The following is a 26,539-nucleotide window of genomic DNA, read 5'->3' as shown; positions in this document are numbered from 1 at the left end:
ATTTGTCCATGCATAATAATTTGAAATACAGGTCTCGCAGAAGATGATGCAGGAAAGTAAGCAGCTCCCTTTGTTAAATCACACCACATGTCCTGCTTCTGTATCTAGGATGGTTACATTTGCTATTCGTAGGAGAGTGAATATAGGAGACATCCTATAGCTACCTTCTCTGTGCACAGAATCAACTATTTAAAATGTGCTCAGATGGAAGACAGATCAAAATGCTATGCCATTAACGTTGCTTGTGGTATATCCTCTATTATAAACCGGGTGGTTCGAGCCCTGAATGCTGATTGGCTGAAAGTTGTGGTATGTAAGATCGTATATACCACGGGTATGACAAAAAAAATACTTTTTACTGTTATAATTACATTGGCAATCAGTTTATAATAGCAATAAGACACCTCTGCGGTTTGTGGTATATGGCTAATGTACCTAGGCTAACGGCTGTATCCAGTCACTCCACGTTGTGCATAAGAACAGCTCTTAGCCGTGGTATATTGGCCATATACCACACCCCTTCGTGTTATATTACTTACTAAGAGCATTGCTGGTGCAATGATTGAGTTATTAGTGGCCAAGGCATATGAGAGATGGTATGTCAGAAGTGCGAACCGATAGGAGGGTCTGTGTCTCAAATGGCACCCTATTCCCTAGTGCACTATATATTCTGCCCTGGTCAAAAGTAGTGCACTAAATAGGGAATGGTGTCATTTGGGATGCACACATCTCCCCACTGGGCACATAGTGGTAGAATCAACGTTGTTTCCACGTCATTTCAACCCCCAAAATCTCTTCAATCTAATTTAGACATAGGTGGTGGCAGTGGCGACCCATCATTAGGGACAATGATTTTAATAAAGCCTCCATACCAACATGGTCTCTTTTTTGCATTCTTGAGTAAGGCAGCTCAAAAATTAATGTGTTTCAGCCTAGCTCAGTGCTTTCTGTGGTGGTGGTGGGGCAACCAGTGGAAAATAAGGAGCATAGGGGTTGGTAATGTTCTCTAGTTGCGGCGTGATTGACTCAGTGTCCTGTCACTCATGGGGACTCTACATCACTGCCAAGTCTAAGGGTAGAGCTCGAAAATTCAAGCCCCGTGGATGCTGCCATTGAGTTACATTAGAAGTGCCCATCCAAGAAGGCTCAAGGTCATTGGCCACAGATAAAATGACGTCAAATCACGTTATATCTACAGTAGCTTTGATTGGACTGATCATGTCAACATCACACTTTCAAAATCTTAGCTAGCAGTCATTATCATGAATCAAGTAGACAATCTACTGGCAATCCTTTTTAAACCTTGTCATATGAAGAGAAATAATGAAGAGAAATTATAGATAAAATGTATCAGTGCTCATCGGCCATAAACATTACACAACAAGTTGGAAATCGCAAACTCAACAATGAGTGGTTTGGAAGGAATCAGTGGCTAACTGCAAGTATTGCAAAGCAATCACTAGCCTGCTATACAGTGGAGTGGGTGTGTAAGCGTAAGAAGAGCCCATGTTCTGAATTCTGTCGCTGTACATTTCAAAAGTGCTGAACAAATAGTTATATTGACTACATCTGTCCTAGCTCGCTCATTAATGTCTTAATCGGAATTATGGGTTGCCTCTTATCCGCTTGTTGCCCGCTTATGCCATAGTTTGTACATCTCAATTGTCAGTAGAAACCACGTTTGTTTAAGCAAGTCAGCCATATCAGCTATGCTTTTTTAAAAGGCAGGAATTGAGGCTGAATGAACTGTTTCGCTGCCAGACAAGGCTCTACTGACAGCCAGGTGGAGCAGTGGTAAGGTGTTGGGACTGCTGTTGGGACAGCTTTATGTAGGCCCTAACAGTTTATGGGAACTGTTTTTCACCGTTATAGTGCAATTAATGTATTGTTTAGTGTTGTGTTGTGTAGTGGTTTTGCTGGCATGCAGCGGCCACATTTTTTCAGGGTTTGCCCCACCAAGATGTACATGCTAAAATCGCCACTGGGTGGTGGCCTATATGGGTTGGCAGAAAGTTCTGCACAAAGCACTGCTTTGAGAGAGAGCGCATGAGGGCTGCAATTCCTCTATGATCAATTAATCAAAAAGTACAATTTTGGCTTCAATGGAATACATTAGATACATGACTTAGCTGACTTACTTTCATAGCCTGCTTTTATTCTCTGCATTGCTACAGTAATAGCAGAAATACTGTGAAAGGATAGTTATAGTAAGTAAGAACTCATGAAAGTGACATTATATTATTTGTAACACATATCTTTGGTTTATCACACCTGGACAGTTGGACTGCATGTCAGTTCCCCATAATTGTTCGAGAATAGCTGGACTGGAATATATATTGGGTAGACAGACTAATTTGAAATCCAAAATGAGTGTTAGAACAAGCACAAATGTTGCCTACAACTAACTTACTAACCTGAATTTAGAAGGAACAGCTACAGGTGTTGCTGAAATTCTGCGCGTGGCACGGTTAACCTTTGATTTGCATTACGCGGTGACGAGGAAGTCAGTTTGCAAAAGATCAGAATCGGGAGAAGAGAAAATAAAGTTTGAGTTTGCGGAAGATAAGAATCAGGAGAATTTAAAAAAAAAAAAAGTTCCCAAGCAAGGCAAGCTTCGCGATGGCCTCTATCGGTAACGCTGTTTCCAGTCCAATGGTGATATTGGCCCCAAAAACCAAAACCAAAAAGAAACATTTTGTGCAGCAGAAGGTGAAGGTATTTCGTGCCAGTGACCCAGTCTTGAGCGTTTTTATGTGGGGTGTAAACCATTCGGTGAGTATAACACGTTATGTTGTCATTGTCCGTTTTGATAACGTTAGCTTAGCCTATTAGCTAGCTAACGTTAACCAACCCAGCTAATTTTGACATTCCGTTAGCTAGTTACCAAGCTAACTTATCTAACCTACCTAGCTAACGTTCTTTATCACATGTAAATGCGCATTCAGTAAAAATGTAGCTAATGTTTACGTGAGCTAAACGAACTGTACCGAGAACAAGCTAGATAGCACTAGGAGGCTAAGTAACGTTAGTTAGGTTAACGTTAGCCAACTTGCTGCTGGCTAACTATTATTGACCGTTGACTGTCAAGTGTGTGTCACATCATAATGGACTGTGTTATGGGCTTTGCTCATTATATAAAAGTTAGCCAGTGTGGTCTCTAGAAAGCAATGACAGGGCCGTAGACTGCCATACACATGAGATATACTCAGTCCTCAGACTCATCTCCAGCTTGTTTGCTTTCTATCAACTGCATGTTTACACCTTCCATGTACCTCATGATAAGCTATAGACCACACTATCTACCAAGAGAATGATTTATATTATTCGTAGCTGTCTTTACATCCACAAACCAATGCTGTCTCTAAGACCGCACTCAACGAGCTGTATAAGCCCATACGCAAACAAGAAAACGCTCATCCAGAAGTGGTGCTCCTATTGGCCGGGGACTTTAATGCAAGCAAACTTAAATTCATTTTTACCTCTTTTCTACCAGCATGTGACATGTGCAACCAGAGATGCATACAAAGCTCTCCCTTGCCATCCATTTTGTAAATCTGACCATAATTGTATCCTCCTGTTTCCTGCTTACAAGCAAAACTAATGTAGGAAGTACCAGTGACTCGCTCAATATGGAAGTGGTCAGATTACGTGGAAGCTATGCTACAGGACTGTTTTGCTAGCACAGACTGGAATATGTTCCGGCATTCATTCAATGGCATTGAGGAGTATACCACCTCAGTCATCGGCTTCATCAATAAGTGCATCAACGACGTCGTCCCAACAGTGTCCGTACGTACATTTCTCAACCATAAGCCATGGACTGTTAGGCAACATCCGCATCGAGCTAAAGGCTAGAGCTGCTGCTTTCAAGGAGCGGGACACTATTCCAGACGCTTATAAGAAATCCCGCTTTGCCCTCAGACGAACCATCAAACAGGCAAAGCGTCAATACAGGACTAAGATTGAATCCACCGGCTGACAGAGCATGAAAAATATTACAGACTACAAAGGGAAACCCAGCCGCACACTGCCCAGAGACGCAAGCCTACCAGACAAGCTAAATGCCTTTTATGCTTGCTTCAAGGCAAGCAACACCGAAGCATGCATGAGCGCACCAGCCGTTCCCGGACGACTGTGTGATCACGCTCTCCGTAGCCGATGTGAGCAAGACCTTTTAAACAGGTCAACATTCATAAAGCTCACGTCGGTGGCCATGAAGTGCTTTGAAAGGCTGGTAATGGCTCACATCAACACCATCATGCTGAAAACCCTAGACCCACTCCAATTCGCATACTGCACCAACAGATCCAAGGATGACCCATCTCAATCGCACTCAACACTGCCCTTTCCCACCTGGACAAAAGAAACACCTATGTGAGGATGTTGTTCATTGACTACAGCTCAGTAGTCAACACCACAGTGCCCACAAATTTCATCACTAAGCTCTAAGGACCCTGGGATTAAACACCTCCCTCTGCAATTGGATCCTGGTCTTCCTGACGGGGCACCCCTAGATGGTAAGGGTAGGCAACAACACATACGCCACGCTGATCCTCAACACGGGGGCCCCCCTGTTCACCCATGACTGCATGGCCAAGCACGACTCCAACACTATCATTAAGTTGGCTGACGACACAAGTGGTAGGCCTGATCGCCGACAACGATGAGACGGCCTATAGGGAGGAGGTCAGAGACCTGGCAGTGTGGTGCCATGACAAAAACCTCTCCCTCAATGCGAGTAAAACAAAGGAGCTGATGATGGACTACAGGAAAAGGAGGGCCAAACAGGCCCCCATTAACATCAACAGGGCTGTAGTGGAGCGGGAGAGAGCTTCTAGTTCCTTGGTGTCCACATCATCAATGAACTATCATGATCCAAGCACACCAAGACAGTTGTGAAGAGGGCACGACAGCACCTTTCCCCTTCAGGAGACTGAAAAGATTTGGTCCCCAGATCCTCAAAAGGTTCTAAAGCTGCACCATTAAGAGCATCCTGACCGGTTGCATCACGGCCTGCCATGGTAACTGCTCGACATCTGACCACAAGGCGCTACAGAGGCTAGTACATACTTACTGACTTTATTGTCCCCATGGGGAAATGTTGTTGCAGTGTCATGTACACATTTAAAGTGGCGTTTAAATACAAAATAAAATTGACAATACAACTTTCATAACAGTCACATAATAATATGGCCAAGCTTCCTGACATCCAGGACCTATCTACTAGGCGGTGTCAGAGGAAGGCCCAAAAAATTGTGAACGACTCCAGTCACATAAGTCATAAACTCTTCTTTCTGCTATCGCACGGCAAGCGGTGCCAGAGCGAGCGCTTGCCAAAAGGCTTCTTAACAGCTTCTACTCGCAAGCCATGACTGCTAACCATTTAATCAAATGGCCACCTGGATTATTTGCATTGCCCGCCCCCCTTTATGCTGCTGTTACTCGCTGTTTCTTATCTATCCATAGTTACTTTACCCTTGCCTACATATGAAGTATGTAGCGAACAACAGAGCAGCGAAATAATTTAGCTTGAGTCGTTATGCTACTTATCACCCTCACGGCAATCAAGCAATGCATTCCGCCAAGAGTCATTCACGTGGCATCTTCATAGGATGCCACCTTTCCAATAAGTCAGTTCACCAAATTTCTGCCCTGCTAGAGCTGCCCCGGTCAACTGTAAGTGCTTTTATTTTGAAGTGGAAACATCTCAGAGCAACAACAGCTCAGCCGCATAGTGTTAGGCCACGCAAGTTCAAAGAACGGGACCGCCAAGTGCTGAAGCGCGGGGCACGTAAAAATGGCCTGTCCTCGGTTGCAACACTCACTACCGAATTCCAAACTGCCTCGATTCAATGTTGGCACAAGAACTGTTTGTCGGGGAGCTTCATGAAATGTGTGCGGCTGCTTGGCCAGAAACCCAAGCCTAAATTCACCATGAACATTGCCAAATGATGGCTGGAGTGGTGTAAAGCTCGCTGCCATTGGACTCTGGAGCAGTGGAAACGCGTTCTCTGGAGTGATAAATCACGCTTCACCATCTGGCAGTCCGACGAACAAATCTGGGTTTGGCGTATGCCAGGAGAACACTACCTGCCCCAATGCATAGTGCCAACTGTAATGTTTGGAGGAGGAATAATGGTCTGGGGCTGTTTTTCATGGGTTGGGCTAGTTCCCTTAGTTCCAGTGAAGGGAAAGAACTTGACTGGCCTGTACAGAGCCCTGAACTCAACCCCATCGAACACCTTTGGGCCTAATCGCCCAACATCAGTTCCCGACCTTTCTAACGCTCTTGTGGCTGAATGAAAGCAAGTCCCCGCAGCAATGTTCCAACATCTAGTTGAAAGCCTTCCCAGAAGAGTGGAGGCTGTTATAGCAGCAAAGGGGGGACCAACTCCATATTAATGCCCATGATTTTGGAATTGGATGTTTGATGAGCTTTTGGTCATGTAATGTACATTGTTTTAAAGCGCACGTTTACAAGTCTGTCACAAATGATAGTTCCAATAGCCCCCTATGGTGAACGACATGTGAACCAGAGGCTTGTAGAATCATGACTCTTAAGTTTTCAGTTCGTCGGTAGGGGGTCCAGTGTGCTCTGGGAATTACTGACTCAAATGAAAGAAATGAGTAGATCTGTTCTTTTGACTGAACGAGTCAAAGATTTTGTCAGTAAAAAGAGCTGAACTTCCCATCACTAGTTTATAGTTAAAGATGGCAGCCCCGTGTGGCTAATGGCTTATTTGCATATATGCCTGAGGTATCTCTGATTGGCTATGGTGTAGAGTCTGGTCCTGGACAAGACCAATCTTTTTATTAGGTTTTATTAACTGCAGTGTCTATTAATTGTCCTAATGCACGGCCGCTTTCCCCCTGTATAATTTTCACATACTCTACGTAACATTCTATGAATGTGTGAAAATTACAAAGTGCTCGCTTGTTGCTAAAACACTGTCAGTAAAACTTTAAGGTAAGGGTTAGATTTGTGGGTAGGGACTTCCCAAGGGTCCCTGATAGCACTAACCATGATGAGTCTTCTAGCTAATGGGAGTACTTATTTCTGCAGATAAATGACCTAAACCAAGTGCCTGTTCCTGTCATGCTATTGCCTGATGACTTCAAAGCCAACACTAAGATCAAAGTCAACAACCACTTCTTCAACAAGTAATGTTTTCGCTCACTCATGTTAATACCTACTCTAAATATACATAATACAATTGGCCTATCTACCAGCAGGTCTATGTTACTACTCTGTTTAAAATGCCAAAACGAATGAGGCTTGGACAGAAGTATGGAGGGAGAGAGGGAGCGATGGAGAAGTAGAGGCTAGTAAACACTGCAAATGTGTGAATTCCATCCCTTTTTTTCGCAGAGAGAATCTACCAGGACATTTCAAGTTTAAAGAATACTGTCCTCAGGTGTTCCGGAATCTTAGGGAGCGCTTCGGAATTGAGGATCTCGACTACCAGGTACGAGTGTTGATGTACAGTGCCTTCAGAAAGTATTCAGACCCCTTGACTTTTTTCCACATTTTCTTAGGTTACAGCCTTATTCTAAAATTGATTTAAAAAACAAAAAAAACTAATCTACACACAATACCCCATAATGACAACGCAAAAAGTTTTTGGGGAAATTGTTCAAATGTATTAAATAAAAAACTGATCACATTTACAAAAGTATTCAGACCCTTTACTCAGTACTTTGTTGAATCACCTTTGGCAGCGATTACAGCTTCGAGTCTTCTTTGGTATGATGCTACAAACTTGGCACACCTGTATTTGGGGAGTTTCTCCCTTTCTTCTCTGCAGAGCCTCTCAAGCTCTGTCAGGTTGGATAGGGAGCTTTACTGCACAACTATTTAGGACATCCAGACAACTTCACACAACTTTGGAAAGCATTGTATTCAACATGGGCCAACATCCCTGTAGAAAGCTTTCGACACCTTGTAGAGTCCATGTCCCGACGAATTGAGGCTGTTCTGAGGGCAAAAGGGGGGGTGCAACTAACTATTAGAAAGGTGTTCCTAATGTTTGGTTTAGAGGTCGACCGATTCTGATTTTTCAACGCAAATACCGATTTATTGGAGGACCAAAAAAGCTGATACCGATTTAATTGGCCGATATAGAGGACTATTTCCCTCTATACCATTTGTATTTCATTAACCTTTGACTATTATATGTTCTTATAGGCACTTTAGTATTGCCAGTGTAACAGTATAGCTTCCGTCCTTCTCCTCGCTCCTCCCTGGGCTCAAACCAGCAACACAACGACAACAGCCACCATCGAAACAGCGTTACCCATACAGAGCAAGGGGAACAACTACTAGAAGTCTCAGAGCGAGGGACGTTTGAAACGCTATAAGCGCGCTAACTAGCTAGCCATTTCACTTCGGTTACACCAGCCTCATCTCGGGAGTTGATAGGCTTGAAGTCATAAACAGCGCAATGCTTGACGCATAACGAAGACCTGCTGGCAAAACGCACGAAAGTGCTGTTTGAATTAATGTTTACGCGCCTGCTTCTGCCTACCACCGCTCAGTCAGTACTTAGATGCTTGTATGCTCAGTCAGATTATATGCAACGCAGGACACGCTAGATAATATATAGTAATATCATCAACCATGTGTAGTTAACCATGTGTAGAAAAGATCAGTTTAATGCTAGCTAGCAACTTAACCTTGGCTTACTGCATTCGCATAACAGCCAGTCTCCTTGTGGAGTGCAACGAGAGAGAGGCAGGTCGTTATTGCGTTTGGACTAGTTAACTGTAAGGTTGCAAGATTGGACCCCCGAGCTGACACGGTGAAAATCTGTCGTTCTGCCCCTGAACGAGGCAGTTAACCCACCGTTCCTAGGCCGTCATTGAAAATAAGAATGTGTTCTTAACTGACTTGCCTAGTTAAATAAAGGTGTGTGTGTGTGTGTGTGTGTGTTTGTGTGTGTGTGTATATATATAAACATATATTTTTAATCGACAAATCGGCCCCCAAAAATTCCGATTTGAAAACTTGAAATCGGCCCTAATTACTCGCCCATTCCGATTAATCGGTCGACCTCTAGTTTGGTTATACAAATTTTGTGTGTGTATAAATATATTTGATACATCTTGACACAGCGCATTATTCAAAAGGAGTATTCCTCTTCATCCACTCCCTATGTGCATGTATGGATGCCAGTAATCCATCCAGAGCCAAATGACTACTAAAGCAATAGGTTAAATATTAAGATCGTCATCATCAACAGAATAAAACGGACTGATATGGGGTGGGACTTCCTGACCTTTTCCAATCAATCAGGAGTATTTATAAAGCCCTTTTTACATCAGCAGTTGTCACAAAGTGCTTATACTGAATGTAAAACCCCAAAGAGCAAGCAATGCAGATGTAGAAGCACGAAAAAAGGTTCGAACTAATGAATACGACCCTATTTTTCTCTCATCCCTGTAGGTCTCTTTGACCCGTAGCCCTCCTGTAAGAGGTGGGGACGCCCAGGGGGAGGGGATCCTCCTGACCTCCTATGACCGCACGCTGGTCATTAAGCAGATCTCTAGTGAGGACGTGGCAGACATGCACGGCATCCTGTCTGAATACCACCAGGTAATGTAATTACCCCCGGGCTGTGGACAGCTCAATTAACTTCATTTCTAAACCCAATTTATTCATCCCAAAAGGCATATCTCCTTTATAGTGCACTGCTGTTGACCAGAGTCCTATGGGCCCTGGTCAAAATGTGCGCACTACATAGGGAATAGGGTGCAATTTGTAATACAGGCCAAGGGAAGGTAAAGTTACCGTTTTTATAATGGTCAAGTGTTGCAATGCTCTCTAGTACTGCTGGGTGAAATGAACAGTGCATTTGATAAACAAAAACATTGATTGATTGTATCAAAAGCATTAAAGCAACATGGGCTTCCTTGAATTGCAAATTAGCATCTTCTACTGAGTCATATTGTCTGGTCTGTGTACTCTGGCGGAACTAGTGTTAGGTTGTAGTAGTAGGGGGGTATATCATCTAGGACTGTTCATCCATGCCTCGTGTTTTGCATAGCAAGCCGTTCACTAGGCGAGGAGAGAATATTTTTTTCCACCTCAATACAGTTTCTATCTTTGGAATGAAGAGTCAATTATACCAATTTAAGTCTCATTGAACTTGGCGTTAATCAATTCGTGTTCATGAGAGGGAAAACATTTTGGCTACATTTGAATTTGAAAGCCTTACATTTACATTTTAGTCATTCAGCGGACGCTCTTATCCAGAGCGACTTACAAGTAGTGCATTCATCTTAAGATGGTTGGGTGAGACAACCACATATCAGTCATGAGGGATAATGTACTTGCTATCAGCGAAGTCAGTTATTTTTTTCTTATTTGTTGGGGTTTGCTGTTAACTTAAAATGGTACAACGACTAGGTTCCAGTTTAACAATGTTTACTTCACTGTATTTCCACAGTACATAGTCACCTTCACACTCCAGCCAGGTCCATCTCCAGTGAGACTACGGAGCAGGCGTACTAATAACAGAGTGATAGCACCATAATAACAGCAATATAGGGTTATACTTAAAACATGAACTTACCAATCTCCCACAAATAAAACATCAACAAAATAATTTAATGTCCCAAGTATTATTTAAGTTGGGTTGTGTAACAGTTTTTATTTTTATTTCTCAAGCTGCCACTTTCCATTACTGGGTGCCTTTAGGAGCACAAGACCGGATGCTCCCTTTTTAGTCAGGCAGTCAGACAGCTGCTCCTTTGTGGCCAACCTGTAAAACAGCTTTGAGGTGTGGAATCACAGTTGTAGCAAAGGTCTGTGAGCCCCCCCCCCAGATGAAGCCATCGACATGACTGGTAAGTACTCCAGTCACATTGCAGTCTTGATCAAGACGATAGAAGACTGCAGGATCCACTTGTGACATTTTCCCACCTGTACTCAGCATTGTTGCCTTGACTTTGTTGTACCAGTAGAGTGATGCATCTGCCAGGCCAAAGAATTAAAAAAATAAAAGTTTCCACAGTGTCCGGACACGTCGCGTGCACAGGCGTTACAAAATAAATGTACACGTTATTCAATCATTGCACCCACACTGCTCGCAAGAGTCTGCGTGTCCATGTTCTCGTGTCCATGTTCTCAGATCTCCATGTTCTCTGTGTCCATCAGAATCAAATTTGTACATGGACTCAGTGTGTTCTCTTTGTCTAAAATGTTTAAACAAAAGCGTCCTGAGGTAGTAAGTTCAAGGGTCACTGGTTGTTTAAACATCACTGCCTTGTGATTTTTTTAATGTCTAGTACAGCCCCTGCCTTCTTGAGGGAAGCTTTGCTCAAAACTTCTTATGGGTTGGGGGCAGTATTTTGACGTCTGGATGAGAAGCGTGCCCAAAGTTAACTGCCTGTTACTCAGGCCCAGAAGCTAGGATATGCATATACAGTGCCTTGCGAAAGTATTCGGCCCCCTTGAACTTTGCGACCTTTTGCCACATTTCAGTCTTCAAACATAAAGATATAAAACTGTATTTTTTTGTGAAGAATCAACAACAAGTGGGACACAATCATGAAGTGGAACGACATTTATTGGATATTTCAAACTTTTTTAACAAATCAAAACTGAAAATTTGGGCATGCAAAATTATTCAGCCCCTTTACTTTCAGTGCAGCAAACTCTCCAGAAGTTCAGTGAGGATCTCTGAATGATCCAATGTTGACCTAAATGACTAATGATGATAAATACAATCCACCTGTGTGTAATCAAGTCTCCGTATAAATGCACCTGCACTGTGATAGTCTCAGAGGTCCGTTAAAAGCGCAGAGAGCATCATGAAGAACAAGGAACACACCAGGCAGGTCCGAGATACTGTTGTGAAGAAGTTTAAAGCCGGATTTGGATACAAAAAGATTGCCCAAGCTTTAAACATCCCAAGGAGCACTGTGCAAGCGATAATATTGAAATGGAAGGAGTATCAGACCACTGCAAATCTACCAAGACCTGGCTGTCCCTCTAAACTTTCAGCTCATACAAGGAGAAGACTGATCAGAGATGCAGCCAAGAGGCCCATGATCACTTTTTTTAAATATTTTTATTTATTTCACCTTTATTTAACCAGGTAGGCTAGTTGAGAACACCTTTATTTAACCAGGTAGGCTAGTTGAGAACAAGTTCTCATTTGCAACTGTGACCTGGCCAAGATAAAGCATAGCAGTGTGAGCAGACAACAAAGAGTTACACATGGAGTAAACAATTAACAAGTCAATAACACAGTAGAAACCAAAGGGGGAGTCTATATACAATGTGTGCAAAAGGCATGAGGAGGTAGGCAAATAATTACAATTTTGCAGATTAACACTGGAGTGATGAATGATCAGATGGTCATGTACAGGTAGAGATATTGGTGTGCAAAAGAGCAGAAAAGTAAATAAATAAAAACAGTATGGGGATGAGGTAGGTGAAAAAGGGTGGGCTATTTACCAATAGACTATGTACAGCTGCAGCGATCGGTTAGCTGCTCAGATAGCTGATGTTTGAAGTTGGTGAGGGAGATAAAAGTCTCCAACTTCAGCGATTTTTGCAATTCGTTCCAGTCACAGGCAGCAGAGTACTGGAACGAAAGGCGGCCAAATGAGGTGTTGGCTTTAGGGATGATCAGTGAGATACACCTGCTGGAGCGCGTGCTACGGATGGGTGTTGCCATCGTGACCAGTGACTCTGGATGAACTGCAGAGATCTACAGCTGAGGTGGGAGACTCTGTCCAACAATCAGTCGTATATTGCACAAATCTGGCCTTTATGGAAGAGTGGCAAGAAAGCCATTTCTTAAAGATATCCATAAAAAGTGTTGTTTAAAGTTTGCCACAAGCCACCTGGGAGACACACCAAACATGTGGAAGAAGGTGCTCTGGTCAGATGAAAACAAAATTGAACTTTTTGGCAACAATGCAAAATGTTATGTTTGGCGTAAAAGCAACACAGCTCATCACCCTGAAAACACCATCCCCACTGTCAAACATGGTGGTGGCAGCATCATGGTTTGGGCCTGCTTTTCTTCAGCAGGGACAGGGAAGATGGTTAAAATTGATGGGAAGATGGATGGAGCCAAATACAGGACCATTCTGGAAGAAAACCTGATGGAGTCTGCAAAAGACCTGAGACTGGGACGGAGATTTGTCTTCCAACAAGACAATGATCCAAAACATAAAGCAAAATCTACAATGGAATGGTTCAAAAATAAACATATCCAGGTGTTAGAATGGCCAAGTCAAAGTCCAGACCTGAATCCAATCGAGAATCTGTGGAAAGAACTGAAAACTGCTGTTCACAAATGCTCTCCATCCAACCTCACTGAGCTCGAGCTGTTTTGCAAGGAGGAATGGGAAAAAATTTCAGTCTCTCGATGTGCAAAACTGATAGAGACATACCCCAAGCGACTTACAGCTGTAATCGCAGCAAAGGTGGCGCTACAAATTATTAACTTAAGGGGGCTGAATAATTTTGCACGCCCAATTTTTCAGTTTTTGATTTGTCGTTCCACTTCATGATTGTGTCCCACTTGTTGTTGATTCTTCACAAAAAAAATAAAGTTTTAGATTCTTATGTTTGAAGCCTGAAATGTGGCAAAAGGTCGCAAAGTTCAAGGGGGCCGAATACTTTCGCAAGGCACTGTAATTAGTAGATTTCAATAGAAAACACTCTAAAGTTTCCAAAACAGTTAAAATAATGTCTGTGAGTATAACTGAACTGATATGGCAGGCAAAAACCTGAGGAAAATCCATCCAGGAACTGGGATTTTTTTGATGTGGTTATTTTCAATTGAATGCTTATAGAGCTGGCTGGTGTGTTTCCGGACATATTTAATCAGGAGGCTGAAGAAATTTGGCTTGTCACCAAAAGCACTCACAAACTTCTACAGGTGCACAATTGAGAGCATCCTGTCGGGCTGTATCACCGCCTGGTATGGCAACTGCTCCGCCCACAACCGTAAGGCTCTCCAGAGGGTAGTGAGGTCTGCACAATGCATCACCGGGGGCAAACTACCTGCCCTCCAGGACACCTACACCACCCGATGTCACAGGAAGGCCATAAAGATCATCAAGGACAACAACCACCCGAGCCACTGCCTGTTCACCCCGCTGTCATCCAGAAGGCGAGGTCAGTACAGGTGCATCAAAGCAGGGACCGAGAGACTGACAAACAGCTTCTATCAAGGCCATCAGACTGTTAAACAGCCACTATTAACATTGAGTGGCTACTGCCAACATACTGACTCAACTCCAGCCACTTTAATAATGGAAATTTATGGAAATTGGTGTAAATATGTATCACTAGCACTTTAAACAATGCCACTTAATATAATATAATGTTTACATACCCTATATTACTCATCTCATATGTATATACTGTACTCTATCATCTACTCCATCTTTATGTAATACATGTATCACTAGTGACTTTAAACTATGCCACTTTCTTTACATACCCCACATTACTCATCTCAGTAATGGGGCAAAAAAGTATTTTTTGTACAGTGGGGCAAAAAAGTATTTAGTCAGCCACCAATTGTGCAAGTTCTCCCACTTAAAAAGATGAGAGGCCTGTAATTTTCATCATAGGTACACTTCAACTATGACAGAAAAAATGAGAAGAATAATCCAGAAAATCACATTGTAGGATTTTTTATGAATTTATTAGCAAATTATGGTGGAAAATAAGTCTTTTTTTTCTGAAAAATTAAGAAGAATGAGACCTTTCTGCCAGTGGAGTGTAGAATCATGTATTGCTGGTTTGCGTGCGTGACCGATTGCGCCCCCTTCGTTGTTTTTCCTTTTAATTGAATACGCTATTGTCCGGTTGAAATATTATCGATTATTTAGACAATTGACAACCTGAGGATTAATTATAAACATAATTTGATATGTTTTGACGAACTTTACCGGTACAATTAGGATGTATTCATCTGCATGTTTTGACCGGCATTGAGCCAGTGGATTACTGAATGAAACGCGCCAACAAAACAGAGTTTTTGGGATATAAAGAGGGACTTTATCGAACAAAACAAAAATGTATTGTGTAGCTGGGACTCTTGTGACTGCAACCATATGAAGTTCTTCAAAGGTAAGTGATTAATTTTATCGCTATTTCTGACTTTTGTAATTCCTTTACTTGGTTGTAAAATTATTGTATGCTTTTGTAAGCCGTGCGCTGTCCTCAGATAATCGCATGGTATGCTTTCGGCGTAAATCCTTTTTGGAATCTGACAAAGCGGCTGGATTAACAAGAAGTTAATCTTTAAACTGATGCATAACACTTGTATTTTTTATGAATGTTTATTATGACTTTTGAATTTGGCACTCTGCAATTTCACCAGATGTTGTCGAGGTGGGTCGCTAGCGGAATGCCTGCGCCAGAAAGGTTAATAGTAAGGAGATCTCTGCAGGGACCACCTCTGTTTCAATTTGACACTTGGTCTGACACATTTTTGATCAGACTAAGTAGGGACATATTTGTAACCTGGAAAGGGAGAAAGAGCAAGATAAAGAGAATGTAAGAGCAAGCAATACGGTTCCAGTGTAGAAAAATGTTTCATTTTCATATTCAACCAGAGGTGAAAGGAGTCATGTGAATGTATAGTACTGATGTGTTCCAGATGGCATCCTATTCCACATAGAAGCACTTTATGAGAAGTTGTGAGCGCAGTTTGGAATCAAAAAGCTCTGTTTACCTAGCAGTGGATATGATCATGTGCAACTTCAAATGCAGCTCATTCAAGTTAACAAACATGTAATCAGATACATCACAGATTTCATCAGAGGTTTGATTACCTACTGTAGCAAGCCAGCCAGGCAAGGTAAAATATCACAAATAGAGATGGGTATAGCCAGAAGAAGAATATACTTGTTGAACAGAGCTATAGCCGTCAGTCTTGCTTGTTTTTATTTTTAATCACTCACTCACTATTAGTCAAGGTCTCGACTTAAGCGTTAGCTATCCTGCTACAGAGGTTTTTGGTGTGGGATGCGTGGGCATCCCTCAAACGTGATTTACATTTTTTTTTAAATGGCTCTATATAATGCACTACTTTTGACCGGGGCCCTTGGAGTGATTTCAGACACAATCACAGTCTATTCGCCATTAATTTGTCCCCCCTCTTCTCCCTGGCTGCAGCACATAGTGAAGTGTCACGGCAGCACTCTGCTGCCCCAGTTCCTGGGGATGTACCGTGTAGGTGTAGAGAATGAGGAGACCTACCTGATCGTCATGAGGAACATGTTCAGCCACAGACTGGTGGTGCACAGGAAGTACGACCTTAAGGTGAGACTGAACGAAAAACACAAACGCGTACACACACACACACAGTACTACATCCAGATGAGAGAGAGACACACCTAGGGTTGCAAAATTCCTGTTACTTACTGAAAATCCCCAGGTTTTCCAGGAATCCTGATTGGAGGATTTATTATACTTTTGGGGAAAGTTACTGGAATTTTGCAACTCTAGTCACCTGTTTTATAATGCTTGTACACCTGTAGTGTTCTGTAATGCTTGTTCCTTACGCTACTTCATGATTTACACTCGTATAATCCCTGACCTTGCCTATTAAACTCTAATCTTATTGATACTCAGGGCTCTCTGGTGTCTCGTGAAGCAAGTGACAAAGAGCGGGTAAGCCAACTAAGAATGTCTATGTCTCACCCAACCAACCATGCATGTGAAAATTGCCTTAAGGACTAGCTCTGTTAGGCACCCACAGTAGTGTTGCACGGTATACCGGAAGTTCTGAACTTTTTATAGCCTATAACATAAAAAAACAGTTTGGTACTAGAATTTGTTACTTTCGGTACTTCTATCATACGCGTTTCACTTTGTCTACTGCCTGAGAAAGGATCAAGTCTGTAGACAATATCACCTTATGGCACCGTGCCTGCTCCAGTTATCCCTAGCGTGTATTGAGGAACCACTGAACTCACTGGGAGTCTGGGATGCATCATGTTAGCTCCCCTCTCATGCTGTACAGAAGCAAACAGTTGAATAATGTAGAAATGTTGCAACTGTTAATTACTGTTCGCAAAGCAATGTCCTTTATAGGCTAGAACACTTTACAATGCAAGAACAGAACATACCAGTAGCTTCCAACTTTTTTTGCTATGTTACAGATGACGCTAACATCAATTCACTACCATAGTACTTTGTTTGTGGTACCATAATGCAAAATGTGCTGATTGTCACCAAAAAAACATAATCATTAACCAGGTTTCCATCCAATCCTTTAATGTCGGCAAAACAAAATACACCAGACAAGGTGGGATCTTTTTGGGTTGGTATTGATATAATAACCATCATATTGAATTAAACTTAGTCACGTGATAACATGTTCTGTGGTCCTCCCTCTACGACTCATCGGGAAAGCATGCAGTTTATTAGGGTACAGAGGAACTAAATTATGAGCTAAACAGGGTGGTGAAAGTGCAAGGTGATGAGCTTGATGCCCCTTTCCAATAAATATCAAGGGCCTTATTTTGGTGACATGATGATCGATGCTTGGCTACCATTCTTACTATTTTGTCCATAATATAATCTCGCTATATAAAACAATTGTTTTGTGAGAAACATCAGTAGAGTTGAAAATACGATGGAAACCCATTTAACGATGAGACAGCCTATAGGGAGGAGGCCAGAGACCTGACCATGTGGTGCAAGGACAACAACCTCTCCTTCAATGTGATCAAGACAAAGGAGATGATTGTGGACTACAGAAAAAGGAGGACGAAGCACGCCCCCATTCTCTTCGACAGGGTTGTAGTGGAGAAGGTTGAGAGCTTCAAGTTCCTTGGTGTCCACATCACCAACAAACTAACATGGTCCAAGCACACCAAGACAGTCGTGAAGAGGACACGATAAAACCTATTCCCCCTCAGGAGACTGAAAAGATTTGTCATGGGTCCTCAGATCCTCAAAAGGTTTTACAGCTGCACCATCGAGAGCATTTGACGGGTGGCATCACTGCCTGGTATGACAACTACTCGGCCTCCGACCGCAAGGCACTACAGAGGGTAGTGTGTACGGCCCAGTACATCACCAGGGCCAAGCTTCCTGCCATCCAGGACCTCTATACCAGGCGGTGTCAGAGGAAGGCCCTAAAAATTGTCAAAAACTCCAGCCACTTTAGTCATAAACTGTTCTCTCTGCTACCGCACGGCAAACAGTACCGGAGTGCCAAGTCTAGATCCAAGAGGGTCCTAAATAGCTTCTACCCCAAGCCATAAGACTCCTGAACATCTAATCAAATGGCTACCCAGATGAATTGCATTGCCCCTCTCCTCCCGCGAGAACAATTGCTACTCTCTGTTATCTATGCATAGTCACTTTAATAACTCTATCTACATGTACATATTACCTCAACACTGTATATAGCCCTGCTATTGTTATCTACTGCTGCTCTTTAATGATTTGTTATTCTTACTTTTATTTATTTTTAGTATTTTCTTAACTGCATTGTTGGTTACGGGCTTGTAAGTAAGAATTTCTATACCTGTTGTATTTGGCACATGTGACAAATAAAATTTGATTTGATTTAACATGTATTTATATTTGGTACAGAATTTTTAGGTATTATGTCACGTGCAGCCTTTTATCATCAAATCAAAGTTTATTTGTCACGTGCGCCGAATACAACAGGTGTAGGTAGACCATACAGTGAATTTATTTAACTTTATTTTACTAGGCAAGTCATTTAAGAACAAATTCTTATTTTCAATGACGGCCTAGGAACAGTGGGTTAACTGCCTGTTCAGGGGCAGAACGACAGATTTTGTACCTTGTCAGCTTGGAGATTTGAATTTGCAACCTTTCGGTTACTAGTCCAATGCTCTAACCACTAGGCTACCCTGCCGCCCAAAATCCTTACAGGCTCTAACCTATAGTGCAAAAAGTAAATGTGAAAGAAACACATCTCTGGTGGGAAAATGTGCATATAGTTGTTATACAGATTTTTTTAAATATTCGCATGAAAATCTGTCACCAATTGGATGGAAACCTAGCTATTCCCAAAATCTTTATCAATTCACTTTGTGTCCCTCGCCATAGTCACATCTCTCCAGTCTTTTTCACTGTGTGTGTGTGAATGATGTCATTAGCTCATAGATATAGAGCACGCATTTATAAAAGAAGGCATTGCTGCTTTTATGCAAATGTCGTTGAGTCCTCTGTAGCCCCATTAAAATCAGCCAAAACAAGCTCAAAACATCAATGCATGCATACACTCTTATTGAATATGCATTCACCTGTGTTGTGAATAGGCCTATATCTCGATATACCTGGTTTATCAATAGATATAGCATTCAAATAAATGATTACCATTATGTTATGTAGCTACATTGGTAAAAATGAAGTCAAATTGATTGTATGATGTAATTAATTCATTAATACAGCGTTTCCCAAACTCTGTCCTCAGGAAACCAAGGGGTGCATGTTTTGTTTTTTTCCCATTAAGACTGCACAGCTGATTCAAATTATCAAAGCTTGATGATTAGTTGATTATTTGAATTAGCGATGTAGTGCTAGAGGAAAAACAAAATGTGCAACCCTTGGGGTCCCGAGGACAGAGTTTTGGATTCTGCATTAATGCATACATGGCTGTCTGAAAAATGTCAAGTGTAATGAGTTTGAGCTCAAAACATTTGTCTGGATCAAGTGCCATTCTGTGACTTTGGCTAATACACCTTCTTTTGCCATGGTATCGTTCTGGTATAGAGCATCGTGATACTAAACCTGCTATTGGAATTAAAGTCTAAATTCTGGTATTGTGACACTAACCCACAGTACATGTGACCCACCACCTTGACTCTGTCTTATGTAGCAAAATTTGAAATATATTTTTTTATGTTGGATAAAAGTAAAGACTCAGCGATTATAAAGTTGTATATCATACACTGCAGTTGAGGAACAATGGGTAAGTAATTCTGCATTGAAAGTTGTATATTGTATATACTGTATCCTACATTATTGCATCTTAGCCGCTCTGTCACTGCTGATCCATATATTTTAAACTTATATATTCTTATCCCATTCCTTTACTAGATTGTGTGTGTTAGGTTTTGCTGTGGAATTTGTTAGATATTAGGTTTTGTTGTGGAATTGTTAGATATTACCTGTTAGATACTCCTGCACTGTCAGATCTAGAAACATAAACATTTTGCTAAACTCACAATAACATATGCTAACCATGTGTTTGTGACCAATAAGATTTTATTTGAAGAGTAAGTTGTTTTTTTCCTCATGAGGTTGTGGCAATCTACTGGTGGCGACTAGAAACAATTGCATAATATTACAAATTGATGATCCTTGAAAATGTTTAAAAAATGTAGTGGAATGGTCTTCGAGGTCCAGAGTTTAGTTTTAGGGGCCACTTGACATGCTTGGGAAAGTTCTCATGCGTTTGTTTCATAACGGTCCCTCAGGTGAAAGAGCTGCCCACCTACAAGGACATGGACTTCAGAAACAACATGCAGAAGGTGTATGTGAACGAGGAGCAGAAGGAGAAGGTCATGGAGAAACTCAACAGAGATGTGGAGGTAATGTGACCTCCACAGATTTAGAACTAGAATTCAGTCTATTTCTATGTTGACCTCTCAAGTTCTAGAAACTGTCATCCTATTCTATTGAGTCTAACACAAGGTGGCAGTAGAAACATTCTAGCTGTTTGTTGCCATTATACCACCATCTCCATCCATAGTAATCATCTGGTGTGTGTGTCCTGTTCTATAGTTTCTTGTCAAGCTAAAGATTATGGACTACAGCCTGCTCCTGGGTATCCATGACTTGGGGCGGGCTGAGCGGGAAGAGGAGGAGGGAGAGGAACCCTCTATTGAGGAGGATGGGGAGACTGAGAATGGCCTGATGCAGGTCCCTAACGCGTGCTCCTACAGCACGTCTCCTGAGGGCATCGCTGGCTACATGGCCTCCTGCAAGCCCCTGGGGCCCGGGGAGTTTGACCCCTATGTGGATGTGTATGCCATAAGGAGTGCCCCTGGTAGGTTCAATGGAAGTTAGGAAATTACAGGGTTTGGATCAAGTCAATAATTTTAAGCCATTGGATTCTCAATTTCCCTACTGAATTGAATGATTTTTAAATGGAATTTACTCTATTCCTGGATTTGAAGTTACACTGGAAGTTGGGTCATTTGGGTTTTTAAGCAGTGACTTTATTCAGCATCTGGTCTGTTTTCCCCCCTCAGGAGCCCCTCAGAAGGAGGTGTACTTCATGGGTCTGATAGACGTTCTAACACAGTACGACACCAAGAAGAAAGCCGCTCACGCAGCCAAAACTGTCAAGCATGGGGTGAGTGAAAAGGGCGAAGGGATGAGATACTCAGTGCATACTGTAATGTTAACCTTTATTTAGCTAGGCAAGTCAGTTACGAACAAATTCTTATTTACAATGACTGCCTGCACCGACCAAACCCGGACGTCGCTGGGCCAATTGTGCGCCACCCTATGGGACTCCCCATCATGTGATACAGCCTGGTGCATACTGTGCATTTATTGCTTTTTCTAACATCATTCCCTATTAATTGAAAGTGACCTATTCCCAATGCAATTTCTTGTTTTCCCTGGTTTCAATGTTGTGCTGATCACCTTTGAAATAAGAGGGTTAAGGCTCTCCAATTAGATTACAGGGCCTTCAGAAAGTATTTACACCCCTTGACTTTTTCCACATTTTGTTGTTACATCCTGAATTTAAAATGAATTACATGTAGATTGTTGGTCATTGGCCTACACACAATACCCCATAATGTTAGCATAATTTGTTTTTGAACATTTGACTAATTAATAAAAAATGAAAGTTAGACTCAAGTATTTAATCCCTTTGTTAGGGCCCAAAAATGTGGTTTAACAAGTCACGTAATAAGCTCACTCTGTGTGCAATAATAGTGTTTAACATGATTTTTGAATGGCTACCTTGTCTCTGTACCTCACACATACAATTATATGTAAGTTCCCTCTATCAAGCAGTGAATTTCAAACACCAATTCAACCACAAAGACCAGAGAGGTTTTCCAATGCCTTGCGAAGAAGGGCACCTATTGGTAGATGGGTAAACACAAATTATCCCTTTGAGCATCAAGTTATTAATTACACTTTGGATGGTGTATCATTACTCCCAGTCACTACATGTTTAGTCGTCCTTCCTATCTCTGTTGCCGGAGAGAAAGGAAACCGCTCAGGGATTTCACCATGAGGCCAATGGTGACTTTATAACAGTTACAGTTTAGTGGCTGTGATAGGAGAGAACTGAGGATGGATTAATAACATTGTATACTGAACAAAAATATAAAGGTAACATCCAACTGCGTTACCGTTCACATAAGGAAATCAGTCAATTGAAATAAGTCCATTAGGTCCTAGTCTATGGATTTCACATGACTGGAAATACAGCTATGCATCTGTTGGTCACATACCTTAAAAATCAGAAAACCAGTCAGTATCTGTTGTGACCACCATGCTGCGTGACACATCTCCTTCGCATAGAGTTGATCAGGCTGTTGATTGTAGCCTGTGGAATGTTGTCCCACTCCTTCAATGGCTGTGCGAAGTTGCTGGATATTGACGGGAACTGTAACATGCTGTCGTACACGTCAATCCAGAGCATCCCAAACATGCTTAATGGGTGACTTGTCTGGTGAGTATGCAGGCCATGGAAGAACTGGGACACTTCCAGGAATTGTGTACAAATCCTTGCGACATGGGGCCGTGCATTATCATGCTGAAACATGAGGTGATGGTGGTGGATGAATGGCACAACAATTGGCCTCCAAGATCTCGTCACGTTATCTCTGGTCATTCAAATTGCTATTGATAAAATGCCGTTGTGTTTGTTGTCCGTAGCTTATGCCTGCCCATACCATAACCTGATCACCACCATGGGGCACTCTGTTCACGTTGACATCAGCTAACGCTCGCCCACACGACACCATACACTTGGGCTGCGGTTGTGAGGCCGGTTGGAGGCACTGCCAAATTCTCTAAAACGACGGAGGCGGCTTATGGTAGAGAAATGAACATAACGTTCTCTGACAACAGCTCTGGTGGACATTCCTGCAGTCAGCATGCCAATTGTACGCTCCCTCAAAACTTGAGACATCTGTGGTGTTGTGTGACAACTGCACATTTTAGAGGGGCCTTTTGTCCCCAGCACAAGGTGCACTTGTGTAATAATCATGCTGTTTAATCAGCTTCTTGATTTTCCACACATGTCAGGTGGTTGGATTATTTTGGTGAAATGCTCACTAACAGGGATGTAAACAAATTTGTGCAAAATGTTTATGGAACAATTCTGGGATCTTTTATTTCAGCTCATGAAACAAGGGACCAACCCTTTATATGTTTATATTTTTGTTCAGCGTATTTACTACACAATACAAACTTAATTGACTGATTGAAAAAAAGGCTGTACAGAATAAAACATATTCCAAACCATGCACCAAACCTGTTTGCAATAAGGCACTAAAGTAATACTGAAAGATATACCTTAATATACAGCCTGGTCTAATAAACTAGACGTAACATATTAAAAATACATCCGGGACAATCAAAATAGTATATGTTATGTTTGGTATGGTTGCTTAAGGCAAAAACTAAAGTAGAGTGGTTTGTCGGGATGGGTGGGCATATAACGTGAACGTCTAGCAACCCAAAGGTTGCGAGTTTGAATTTCTTCATGGACAACTTCAGCATTTTAGCAAATTAGTAACTTCTCAACTTCTTGCTACTTTTTAGTTACTTTGCAGCTACTTAGCATGTTAGCTAACCTTAAACCTTTCAGCTAAATCTAACCCTTTAACCTAAATCTAACACTTTAACCTAACTTCTAAACTCAACCTTAACCCCTAGCCTAGCTAACATAGCCACCTAGCTAGAATCTGTAATATATTGTACATTTTGCAAATTCGTAACGTATAATATGGATTGTAATTCGAAAAATATCATACAAAATAGGTGATGGACATCCAAAAATTAATACATACCAAGTGGAGGTATTGGATTTATGTACAGAATAATACAAAATGTTCTGAGACAAGGTTTGAATACAAAGTATTATGTTTGGGTCAAACCCAATATAACACATTACTGAGTACCACTTTCCATATTTTCAAGCATAGTGGTGGCTGCATCATGTTATGGGTATGCTTGTAATTGTTAAGGACTGGAGAGTTTTGCAGGATAAGAAAGAAATGGAATTGCACAGGCAAAATCCTAGAGGAAAACCTGGTTAAAACATGTTTTCACTTTGTCATTATGGGGTATTGTGTGTGGATGGGTGAAATTTCAAACATTTTATCTATTTTTAATTCAGGCTGTAACAACAAAATGTGGAATTAGTCAAGAGGTATGAATATTTCCTGTAGGCACTATCTTATTTGTTTAACTTTTATCCGGAAAATGAGCATTTCATTGACGCTTTTCATTCCCATTTATATGAGCTACTCGGTCTGATGTGTGTACCCTTTTCTATGCCTCTGTCTTCAGGCTGGTGCTGAAATCTCCACTGTCCACCCAGAACAGTACGCCAAGCGATTTCGTGATTTCATCGCCAACATCTTTGCATAGCAGGACATTATAACCACCACTGATACAACCAGCCTTTTCCCATTTAGATTGGATGGTTTGTATTGTTCTTTCTCTTTTACTTTTGTTCTGGGACTTTCTGCCTTGTTTTTCTTCTGATGTACATTTATATCATGAAACATTGACCCAAAAAATCTAAACACACAGATCATGTTATTTTGATCTCACACTTTACTGTTTCCATTGTTGTAATGTATTACTGACTGATACATATTTATTTTTAGATTGATAAGATGAATGTGATTCCATATTGATAAGCACTCTTGACTGACTTTGTAGCAAAAGGGTACTGAGGCTAATACTGTTGCTTTGTGTCCTCAGAGAGATGTTACACTGAAAAGGATAGAATAGACTTAAAGGGACAACCTGGGATTGATATATCGACCACTTTGTTTGTTTGAATCCCAGATTGCCCCTATAACCCAGTCAGTTGAAATCCTGGGTCGTTTCCATTAAGCACCAAACAGAAGGAAGCGGCGGGAAACTGGGAGGTGCTGTACTACCAATGACTAACTACCTGAACTTGTCCAATAAGAAATCATGGTTATTTACGGGCTACTGAACACAACCTTGGATTGGTCTGATGTACTGAATATACTAATATAACTGGACATAGGAACATATCATTGTAGTGAACCCAACAGTAAATATCAGAGCAATTTGTCTCTGTCTTCTGGGATTTGCCATGAACGTCCCTCATCATCTCACATTGGATCATGTGTAGCATTATGCTATCATGAGTGGACTTGGAACCAGACCCTGTTGTTGGACTGACAATGTCCTTTTGAATACCTTTTGGTGCCTCAAACTGAGTCATTTTTAAAGGACTTCTCAAGATCATTGTAATGGGGAATATAAGTATAATCATTCCAACTCCCTCTCACACATTGTCATGCCAAACATGTTTTCTTGACAATGACAGCAATGGACCAAGCTAGAATAAAAGATGAGTAGAGGTAGACGATGGTCTATGCTTGGTCAGATTTGACGATGACTATTATTATGACATCTGAAGAGACTCCACAGAAGAGCTAGCTTGGGTATTATGTGTCACTCATAGAATATAGCACTACATTTCAGCTGCTTTATGCAATTTGATTGCCTTAAAGATGTGATGAGTTTTCTAGTATAGAAGTTGAATACATTGACGGGCTGAATAGTTACAGTATGAGTAAGTGAAGCCTTGTAACCATTGTGATTGCACATCTTGTATTTTTGCAAATCAGCTTTTGGATCAAAATATATTTTACAAAGAATTTCTGAAATTGTTTTTTTATATAGATTTTACATTATAGCAGTCACACACACATCTCTCTTGGTGTGTGGTTAGTGGTACAGTTGATATGGTTGTGAGTTTGGTATTTTATTAGGATCTCCATTAGCTGTTGCGAAAGCAACTCTTCCTGGGGTCCACATAAAACATGGAACATGACATAATACAGAACATTAATAGACAAGAACAGCTCAAGGACAGAACTACAGTACATACATTTCAAAATGGCACACAGCCTACATATCAATACAATATCTAGGTCACGAGGCATTGCTTTTTTGTGTTAGTTTGGTTAGCGTTACAGTTGATAGGGGGGTTTGGTTAGCGTTACAGTTGATAGGGGGGTTTGGTTAGCGTTACAGTTGATAGGGGGGTTTGGTTAGCGTTACAGTTGATAGGGGGGTTTGGTTAGCGTTACAGTTGATAGGGGGGTTTGGTTAGCGTTACAGTTGATAGGGGGGTTTGGTTAGCGTTACAGTTGATAGGGGGGTTTGGTTAGCGTTACAGTTGATAGGGGGGTTTGGTTAGCGTTACAGTTGATAGGGGGGTTTGGTTAGCGTTACAGTTGATAGGGGGGTTTGGTTAGCGTTACAGTTGATAGGGGGGTTTGGTTAGCGTTACAGTTGATAGGGGGGTTTGGTTAGCGTTACAGTTGA

General features: G+C 41.6%; 1 protein-coding gene across 2 annotated transcripts; it reads left to right on the top strand.

Moving 5' to 3' along the window:
* The first annotated feature begins 1,966 nt into the window (after window positions 1-1,966).
* LOC109908291 (phosphatidylinositol 5-phosphate 4-kinase type-2 gamma) lies at window positions 1,967-25,868 on the top strand. Of its 2 annotated transcripts, none has more exons than XM_020506897.2 (10): window positions 1,967-2,207; window positions 7,064-7,161; window positions 7,370-7,466; window positions 9,443-9,592; window positions 16,151-16,297; window positions 16,610-16,648; window positions 20,443-20,556; window positions 20,750-21,014; window positions 21,220-21,323; window positions 24,512-25,868. In XM_020506897.2, the coding sequence occupies exons 2-10, from the start codon at window positions 7,097-7,099 to the stop codon at window positions 24,590-24,592; spliced, it is 1,062 nt and encodes a 353-aa protein (XP_020362486.1). In that variant the 5' UTR covers window positions 1,967-2,207; window positions 7,064-7,096; the 3' UTR covers window positions 24,593-25,868. The 2 variants fall into 2 exon arrangements, with proteins under 2 accessions (XP_020362486.1, XP_020362485.1); XM_020506896.2 differs by lacking the exon at window positions 1,967-2,207 and adding an exon at window positions 2,365-2,772.
* The last annotated feature ends 671 nt before the right edge of the window (window positions 25,869-26,539 follow it).

Source organism: Oncorhynchus kisutch, linkage group LG17, assembly GCF_002021735.2.
Source record: "Oncorhynchus kisutch isolate 150728-3 linkage group LG17, Okis_V2, whole genome shotgun sequence".
In the NCBI taxonomy this organism is placed as follows: domain Eukaryota; kingdom Metazoa; phylum Chordata; class Actinopteri; order Salmoniformes; family Salmonidae; genus Oncorhynchus; species Oncorhynchus kisutch.
Note: the sequence above shows the minus strand (reverse complement) of the source record. Positions and strands in the feature narration are given on the sequence as shown.

Coding starts and splice junctions, on each gene's coding strand:
- LOC109908291 (XM_020506896.2), top strand. CDS start 2,620: ATGGCCTCTATCGGTAACGCTGTTTCCAGTCCAATGGTGATATTGGCC. Junction 21,015..21,219: donor TGCCATAAGGAGTGCCCCTG/GTAGGTTCAATG, acceptor TTCCCCCCTCAG/GAGCCCCTCAGAAGGAGGTG. Junction 21,324..24,511: donor CCAAAACTGTCAAGCATGGG/GTGAGTGAAAAG, acceptor CTCTGTCTTCAG/GCTGGTGCTGAAATCTCCAC.